The sequence below is a fragment of the Nelumbo lutea genome, chromosome 6, assembly GCF_056320005.1.
Source record: "Nelumbo lutea isolate HS-2025 chromosome 6, American lotus-T2T, whole genome shotgun sequence".
Taxonomy (NCBI): Eukaryota; Viridiplantae; Streptophyta; class Magnoliopsida; order Proteales; family Nelumbonaceae; genus Nelumbo; species Nelumbo lutea.
The window spans coordinates 71,355,557-71,365,398 of NC_142689.1; the positions used below are offsets into that span (position 1 = coordinate 71,355,557).

Below are 9,842 nucleotides of genomic sequence, written 5' to 3' on the forward strand. Positions count from 1 at the left end.
CCACCTCAGGTAAAGCAGCCCAAATACTTTGGTACTGTCTTTTTGCAAGTCGACCCAATGAACTTGCCAATTTGGCATCCGAGCTTCCTTCTAATAAGGAGTTGCCTGATCGTGCATCATCAAGAACCATTATTTATAATGGTTACCAAGTGGAGGTTGGGTCAAAAGAGCACAATAAAGTGGGTCCTTGAACCCCCCACCCCTATTTAATTTTTATTTAAAAAAATCTATAATAAACCCAAACCTTCTTAAGCCATAGAAAATTCCTGGCTCCGCTACAACCCATCTACTATAGATCACTGAAGTGATCAACAAGCCATTCATCCTATGACTTCACTTTCTCATAGTGTCCTTATCTTATTCTCAATTCCCTACTTTCTTTGTCTCTGCATTTAATATTTTATTTTTCTAGTTTACACTTACCGTTCTCCCACCAAATTCATTTCAATTTCTATGTTTCCCGGTTGGGTAAATTGTTGAAACCTGCCCTGAAGTTTTTTATCGTTGCTGAAGCTTCAAGTTTGGTAATTGTAATTATCTCTTTTGAACTTTTTGACATAATTGCAATTAGACCCTCTCTACAAGAATCCTCTAACGATAGGCATGAAAATGTCCAAAATACTCATGCAAATACTTAATTTTGACCAAATTTTTATTTTTCAAATTCTCTTCATATTAATCACTTAAAGTTTGTATTGTTTTTCTGTAGAAATAAGTCTCGATAGTTACTATATGGGTATTTTAGATATTTTCTGACTTTTTTTTATTAAGTATTTTAATAAAGGGGTCTATTTACGACTATCAAAAAGTTCAAGGGAGGTGATTGTAATTACCAATTAGAAAAGGTTTTAGCAAAAATTAAAAGGTTTAATAGTTTACCCCTATTAATTTTTAGTTGAAAGCTCAGTGGATTTTAATTGGTCAAAGATCTTCCAATATCATATCTTTCCAACGTCATAGATTTAATCTCCATTATCCACTGCTCACTAGGTTATGCCAATGTGAAACATATAACAAATAAATGATTTTGGCTTGGATCAATGCAATTGCAATCTTGTATTAGAAATAACTCCCAATGAAATAAAGCACATAAGTACAGAAATATTCTCAATGCAAGACTGTAAAGAGATCGACTTCAGGTAGTGCAAGTCTATTTACTATTCAAACAACCTCATGCAACCTTGCATTGAGAATATCTCCTCATGAAATAAAATGTATTCCCAATGCAAAGCTGTAAAGACCTTTCAAATGGTCGTTGCACTCACTGAAGTTTAACTTGACTGTAAAGGCTGTTTGAATGGGCATTAAACTGGCTGAAGCCGAACAACAAATAATGGGCCCAAGATGGAATTGGAATCATTTTTAAGTAGGCCCCCCATTAGGATTTTTTATGACCCACCTGATCAAAATGGAGACCGAATTTATTTCTCACAGGGCGCCTCACAGCCAGATTGCACCAGGCCGTGGGGTCTTCACGTATATATTCCCAATGGATGATGAGATGTGCATATATGAGCCGCCCTGCTTAAATAATAGATCCTAAATATCAGCTGACACAGCTGATTATAGCCAACCGTTCCAACCGTCATTTGCAACCTTGCATCGGAAATATTCTCAATGCAAGCCGTAAAGGCTGCTGTAAAGGTGGGCTTTGCCCTGACGAAAACTACCTTAAAAAAAAAAAATCAAAACTCAGTAGCGCAGAAAACCACTCGTACACTCAGGAAACCACATCAGCATGGCTACGGCATTCATTTCATCTCTGTGTCGCCCATCCATACGGCCTGAGTTCTGCAACTTAACGCCTCAAAAGAGTTTCGAGCACCAAACCCAGAGCCTGATTTCTCTCTGTTTGTTTGCGATGATTTGTACTGGAATTGAACTAACTGGGTTCAGTTTCTTACAGGTCTAATTGTCACCAACTGCAGGAGGAAAATCGTTCTATCCTCTAAGAAAACCGACGGAGATGAAAATCTACTGTAACTTTGTTCGTCTTTGTTGTTTTGTACTTCTTCCTAATTTATTGGGCGCTTATTAATTTTTCTTTTGATTCTTCACTAGGTACCGTTTCAGCATCGAAGAGCAATCGAGGACGGGGAATAAAAGGAGGGAGGCAATATTTCAGTTCATGATTGGGGCACTTTCTTTTCCATCTCTTGTCGCTGCTGCTTCTGCTGCAGAGAATGGTAGTGGTCTCTCTCTTTCTCTCCCTCTCTCTCTCTCTCTGCGAATAATGGATTTTACGATTATTTCAAAGTACCGCACAAAAACCTCAGTGAAATTAAAATTGTTTTTCCCCTAATTTTCGGGTTGCAGATGTACAGGGGGACTTCCGCATTTATTCGGATGATGTGAATAAGTTCAACATATTGATTCCCAAAGGTGAAAGCAATAAGGCTTTAAAATCCCAATCAATTCTTCTTTAGATTTCTGTTGATATTTGTGTGTTTCTTCAGATATTAGCCATATAATTTGGAGTAACAATGAGACGGCAGCGTCATACATTAGTTGGGAACTTGAAATTTGCTTAAATTGTATTTTTCTTTAGACAAGTAAAGATGATTCCTTTGTTCTTATGCTTTGATATTTTCATTCTCTCTGTGTATATAACTTTTCTTGATAACTAAAGATGATTATAAGAGAAAGGTCAGTACCTTTCTGAAAATTTCGACATGGTCTTGAGTGTAATGGAACCTATTGTGCTTTGGGCTGTTCAATCAAGAATTCAAGATGGGCTTTTTACCTGGAAAAAAATCAAGAGAAGGTTTTATGCAAAGAGTATACATTGGATCTCTGCTTATCCCCCAGAGAAAATGTACAACAATGTGTAAAACATTGTCACTAGGAAATTCGATATTACTTCCAAAATTTTGCCTTTTCTTCATATTATCTTTTAGAGATGCCCTATTTAAGTGTCTGGTTAAGCTCCATTGTGATGTGGGTATGTTAATGTTATGGGTGAGTAAAGGACTGGAGGGCAATGTATGCATAGAGATGTTTTGGGTCAGGTAGGGATCATTACATAGCTGGCAACATCTTGGAGATACTGATCTTGCAGACTTTAATTTGTGTTTATCTGAACTGAACTAATACTTCCTGTGCTATTCTATGCTACAGCTCTAGTTCATGATGCTTCTTGCGTTTTGAGATTTCTTTTCCCCTTTCCATGCTAGTGTTAAGGCTAGTATATATGGATTTCCTCCTAGCATTTTGTTTCCATACTCGTTTTAGTGGCTTAATGCATACTACTTTATGCAGATTGGCAAGTTGGTGCAGGAGAAGATAATGGGTTCAGATCTGTGACCGCATTTTATCCAGAAGAAGTTTATAGTTCCAATGGTATTCATGCAGTTTTCTTGTGGATCAATATATTAATAATTGATTCCTCAATTTAAGAAACACTTGATGGGCTGCTTCAGTTAGTGTTGTAATCACGGGGCTTGGTGCGGATTTTACCAGATTAGAATCTTTTGGAACTGTTGATGCTTTTGCTGAGAATCTGGTGGGTTTTACTTTTAGATTCATGCATTTCTTTTGCCTTAGTCTCCAATGGACAAATATCACTTAATTTGTTACATGTATGTATGACATAGATAGATGACCATTTGATTTGCCATCAACAGGTTAATGGATTGGACAGGAGCTGGCAAAGGCCTCCTGGTTTGGCGGCAAAGCTTATAAACTCCAAAGCTGCAAATGGTACCTTCCTCTCCATGATTGCATAGGCCTTGAAAATAGGGATCAAATATTGGAAATTTGCACGGCACCACCAAATTACTCATGAGAACTGTGTAGAAAGCTCATTAGTTACACTTCACCAGAAGCAATTGCAAGAGAGATAGATCTCATGTTGAGTTTATCCCGTAAAAATCTACACAATTTAAAGATTCCAAGCATTTATCTATATCTCTTATATTGGTGGTAAAAGAATTGTTAGAGATCTAGAGAATGAGTTTGTTAGAGTCACTAGTTCTGAACCAACTTAAAAATCTAACCAGTGAGCTGCCCAGGTCAATAGTGCTTCAGCCAGCAGGTTAACCCATTGTCATAATTAAAATCATAAAAATTAGACCCATTCAGCTGCCCCAGTCATTGGTTCAATTGCCAGGGCCAATGATGATTTGAAAACATTGATTGGTAAACCATACTCAACAAGTTCATCAATTTAACTTTTCTCTAGTGATATTTCCATTTTTCTCATTTGTCAAAAAACAAATTGAACAGGGTTGTATTACATTGAATATTCTCTGCAAAATCCTGGTGAAAGCTGTAGGCATATATTTTCTGCCATTGGGATGGCATCTAATGGTTGGTACAACAGATTATATACTGTAACAGGACAGGTAGGGTGGTCGCACCACGGATATTATTTCATGTGTTTTATTGGTTGATCATTTGATCTAATGACTTTTATGTTTGATATATTAAAGTGGCATAACCTGGCCTAAAGTCTAAAATGTAAGTGATGTATGCAGTTTGTGGAAGAGGAGTCAGAGAAATACAGATCAAAAATTGAGAAGGTGAGCAAATCTCTTAGACAGACTCACTAAGCCGTTTCGTTTTGTTTACTGAAACTACATTTCTTTTGCAGAGTGTTTCATCCTTCAGGTTGGTCTGATGAGAAAAGGCAAGGAGAGCTGAAATTTCACCGGATCATTCTCTCTTTCAACTCTTCATCTCCTTTCTGTATTCCACTTTCGTCTGCATTTCTCCCATCAGTTTTGTAATTAAGACATTCCCTTGATTTGTCGGTTCATCTTTACATTTCCAACTTTTCAATTTTACAAGGACCCAACTAGCAATGGTTACAGAAAAAGAAAGAACAAAAGTTGAAAAAACGAAAATAAGAAAGAAATCGAGAAAATTTGCAGAAAATGAAGCTTTTGCACAATATCAAGTATTCCTTTTGTCTAACTTCCTCATGAGTGACAATAACATTGTCAGCGAGTAATGAGAAAGACATAAAAAAAGAAGCACCTTAACACAGAGAAATAAATAAAGATCATTACTCTAGCAAAGATGAGATAAATAAATAAAACTCCAAGGAATGCAAGATTTGATCTTTCTCAATAAGAAAAGTTCATACACAGAGAAACTAATATTCCATTAAGATAATCTATGGTAGAATGGGAATTAGACCTTAACACAGGTCAGTTATTCCATATTTCCATTTTGAAATGCCATTTGAACACCTGGACAACTACCATCACAATCCGAGGATTGATACTTTTCTAATAGGCTCGAGAGGGTTTGAAACTTTGAACTAGGTGTTGAACGATTTCCCAAGTTCTCTATTAATTGAGTTCTTTATCAGTAGTTCTATGCTAATTTTGATAGAATTACTCTTTGATGGTTGTGCAAATGCCTTTGGCTTGAATCTCCATGGATATATACAACAAGGAAAATGCAAATCAAATACTCACATCCTTTCCTGTAACTGTAGTTGCAGGACAATCCGGACATCCCTCAATAAAATGTCAACGCGCCTGCGCTTGTAATAAATTCAAGTCATAAGATCAACTCTTTTTTTTTTTTTTTCAAGCACTGGTGTTTGCATTTCACAGGGGGTTGCATGCCGCATGGTCGCAGGAAATGTGTTCTCAATCAAGTAACAAATATTGGTTATCTAGTGATGGGGTTTGGGGTTTAAACTTCAGAAGTTTAGGCAGCTTTTAGGGTCCATTTATCAAAATTAATATTTTCCATACATAAGTCTTTTGCTCCAGTCCAATCTTATCCAATTATATTAGGACAAATACAACTCCAATTTGATCCAATCCAGCCAGACATGAATTTGAAAGTATATTGTTTAAATTAATAAATTTTCGTTTACACAAAGTCTTTCGAGAGGCTGATAGTGTGAGACATTGGATTTGTACCCCATCCGGCATAAACCTGATTCAGGATAAATAAGCACCAATTTAAGGTTAAGAACCCTTCTGGAATGATAAAAGGGCAAAATTGGTAAAAGAATAATGGTTAAGAAAGCTTCCATAACTTACTGTCATTGGCTTATTATCCCATTCTCTGTCATTGGTTGCTGGAAATCCATCTACAGTGAATTACATTTGGCCTGATCCCTCACCGGAGGATATGTGAGCAAGTTTCTTTGTAGGCCCGACCAGCTTTCTCTTATTTCTCCTATTTTCCATTTTTCCTTGTTTCAGGTTAAAGCCATTATTCTTCGGACCTTTGAATATTGACCGTCAATGCCTTAACACACTCCATGGCATGGTTTTTAAAACCGGATCAGACCGGACCGGATGGTTGGATCAGAAAAATTGAGAACCGATTAGGTGATTGGTTCTATTTTTTCTTAAAACCGGATTTTCTCAAAAACCGTTGATTTTGTCAACAAACCATTGACCTGAGTAGTTAACCATTCGAATGGTTTTGACAGTTTTTTATTTTTTTTTGTCAGAATGGGCCGACCGTTCAGTTTGAACGGTTAGACCGTTTGACCCAAGAACGGACCCCTGACCGGTTCTTTCTGCAATGAGAGGCATTTTGGTAATCATACTTCCTTTTTTGATCCCATTTCTCCTAATCAATCAATACAAATAGGGCTTTTGCATAAAAACTAATAAAGTTTTGCATAGACAAAATTGGATACATTTGCAAAAAAATTGCAAAAACAGTGAGGCAAGAAAAATGTCTTTTTGGGGACCAAAGTGCCCCTGATATAAAAAGCCCTCCATTCTTCTCTTTGACACAGACTCTGTGTGTAACAAAACCTAGATATCAGCAATGGTGGGTGGATACTTCATTTGAACAAATTTGGTTTGAGGGAAGGACGCAACCATTTTAGTTATGATTTTGGTTACAACCTAGGCAAATTTGGCCATGCCTATCCACATTTATTTGAATTTTAGAACCTTCACCTCTCATCCACAAGCACCGTAACCATTTGGTATCTCTTACTTGTTATGATTTACACTTAACATATTGTAGAAAAATTTAATGTCTCTTTGATAGTATGCAAAAATGGAAAAAGTTAGTACAGGGGGAAGATCCCAACCTAACACCTACAACACCTACAATTATTGAGATTATGCTTCTTGCAATAGAATTTCCACCTAGTTATTGATTTTTTTTTAAGAAAGAGAACTTATATTATTAACAAGAGGGGGAAAGGTTCCATGTGAGGATTTACATGGATTTCCTGTAAAAAGTTGGACAGTTTTCAAGGGCTTGAACCTGAACTTTACCCCATGAAAAAGCATATCTAGAGTCACCTTCCACTTGGTTACTCATTGTTTGTTGAAGTAGGGGTGCAAATGGATTGGATCAAGGTTTTAAAACTGACCTAGAGAACAAATCGCTCAGGGGTCCAGTTTCTAGGTCAAACGGTTGGCTTATTCTGACAAAAAAAAATTTAAGAAGTAAAAAAAAAAAACGGTCAAAACCGTTCGAACGATTAACCGTCTGGGTCAGCAGTTTGCTGAGCAAAATCAACGGTTTTGGGGAAAAACGGAACCGGTCACCTGATTGGTTCTCGGTTTTTTCAGTCCGACTGTCTGGTTCGGTCCGGTTTTGAAAACCATGGATTGGATCATGATCCAAGATCTGATCTTATTTTTGTTGAATTCAGATCTCCTTAATTTGGATCTTTAGATCGAATCGATCCGATAAAAAATAGATTGGATTCGGATCACCCCTATCCGATCCAAGAAGACCTGATCTGATATATATGTTATTTATTTATTTATTTATAAATATATTATTTATATTGATTTTTTATAAATTTATTATATTATTTACTTTTTTATAAAAAACATGTATATATATGATCAAAAGATACTTGCATTTTATGTGTTTCTTTATTTAAATTGTTATATTTTATTTTTCTTTTAATAATTAATTTATTTTTTAAATCAGATCTGAAGATTCAATGGTCTCATCGGATTCGAATTCAAATCCACGTTTATGAGATCTGATCGGATTGGATCTCCCCTTAACAATGTTGGATCGGATTTAAATTAGGGTTGATTCAAATCTGATTCGATCCATTTGCATCCCTATGTTGAACCAAATGGTCTAGCATAAGTGGTAGATGTTTGTTAGATCATTTGAGGCTATAAATTCCAACAAATCACATAAGTGATAAATGTTTGCTACTATAATTGATAATTTAAAATTGCATGAAACCATCTGGTCTATTAACTACTATGCTAGTCTATAAAACACCATCTGGTCTATTCAAAATTAGATGGTCTATACATTTATGAGAATCATATAGAATTATGTGGTCTATTGGATTTTAGATGCACTTAAGGCTGTAACTACAACTAGATGACCCTAGTGATAGATATTTACTACATTTCATGATAATTTGGAAACCGAATAAACCATCCAATTGCTTTTGTACTAGATGTGAAAGTGTGTTAAAACTAGGGGTGGATCCGAGCCGAGCCGAGCCGGATACTTGGCTATTCGAGCTCAGCTTGAAGAAATAGTGTTCAAGCTTGAGCTCGATTCGAGCTAGAGACTTGAGTTGAGCTCAACTGCAAGCCAAGCTTTTTCTAAAAGATAAAAAATTATACATATAAAAATATTTTTTTTTTATTTTACATACAAAAAATTAAGAATTATAAAAAAATATTTACTATTATACAGAAAAATAAAAATATTATATATAAAATATATTATTTATTATATATGTATATGTATGAATGCATGTTATATCTATCTATCTATCTATCTATCTATCTATATATATATATATATATATATATATATATATATATATATATAATAAGTTATTTATTTATTATACTCGGCTTGATTAGGCTCGCGAGCCTCGTTGGGCTCAAGCTTGGCTCTACTAGCAAACAAGTCTATATATCGGGCTTGATCTTGGCTTGAAGTTGGGTTTAAACCAAGCTGAGCTGAACTCGAATAGCTCGTGAGAAACTTGACTTGTGGCCACTTCTAGTTAAAACCTATCCGGTTTGTTAAGTATTGGATACTTTATACATACTTGGGAATCATATAGAACCATGTGATGAAGGAGAGAGGTGTTTAATAGAACACCATTCAACAATAAATAGATCGAATGTTTAATAGATTTACACACCATCTAGCAATAAACGGATCAGATGGTATTTAGTAGATTTAGACAACATCCGACAATAAATAGATCAGATGGTCTTTAGCATATTTAGACAACATCCGACAAAAAATAGATTGGATGGTGTTTAATATATTTAGACACTACCGACATTACATAGGTTGGATGATTACTTACGATTTTGATTCATCAATTTCGCAGGTGATAAAATAATAAATACACTCTCAAATTTATCTAAAACCCAATAGACCACAAGGTTGTATGATTATCACAAGTGTACAGTCAATTTGGTATAGTGGAGACTGGATGGTGTTTTATAGACTTAGAAACCATCCATCATTAAATAGATCGGATGATTGCTTACAGTTTTGAAACATCACTTATAGTTGCAAACATCTATCCCCTAGATGATATACTTGTACTTACACCATCAAATGCATCTAGAACTCAATAAACCACATGGTTCTATATGATCTCATATATGTATAAACCATATGGTATAGGGCAGACCGGATGATGTTTTACAAACTTAGAAACCATCCGGCATCACAAAGTCTGGATGGTTTATTGTAGTTTTAAATCATCAATTGCAATTACAAGTATCTTTCACTCAGATGATAAAATAGTATTTACACCTTTAAATTCACCTAAAACCCAACAAACCATAAGGTTGTATATGTTTTTCACAAGTGTATAGACCATCCGATATGGGGAAGACAGGATAGTGTTTTGTAGACTTAGAAACCACACGACATTAAATAGGCCTAATGAT

General features: G+C 35.4%; 1 protein-coding gene across 3 annotated transcripts; it reads left to right on the top strand.

The window, feature by feature from the left end:
- The first annotated feature begins 1,565 nt into the window (after positions 1-1,565).
- On the top strand, positions 1,566-4,875 carry LOC148849580 (Photosystem II reaction center PsbP family protein). Of its 3 annotated transcripts, none has more exons than XM_088952513.1 (10): positions 1,566-1,814; positions 1,907-1,979; positions 2,062-2,186; positions 2,317-2,382; positions 3,259-3,339; positions 3,420-3,502; positions 3,624-3,699; positions 4,225-4,343; positions 4,476-4,520; positions 4,592-4,875. In XM_088952513.1, the coding sequence occupies exons 1-10, from the start codon at positions 1,739-1,741 to the stop codon at positions 4,616-4,618; spliced, it is 771 nt and encodes a 256-aa protein (XP_088808639.1). In that variant the 5' UTR covers positions 1,566-1,738; the 3' UTR covers positions 4,619-4,875. The 3 variants fall into 3 exon arrangements, 2 of the variants coding, with proteins under 2 accessions (XP_088808639.1, XP_088808641.1); XR_016101432.1 differs by having other exon boundaries at positions 1,580-1,814; positions 4,431-4,520; XM_088952515.1 differs by lacking the exon at positions 4,225-4,343 and having other exon boundaries at positions 1,602-1,814.
- Positions 4,876-9,842: the final 4,967 nt, after the last annotated feature.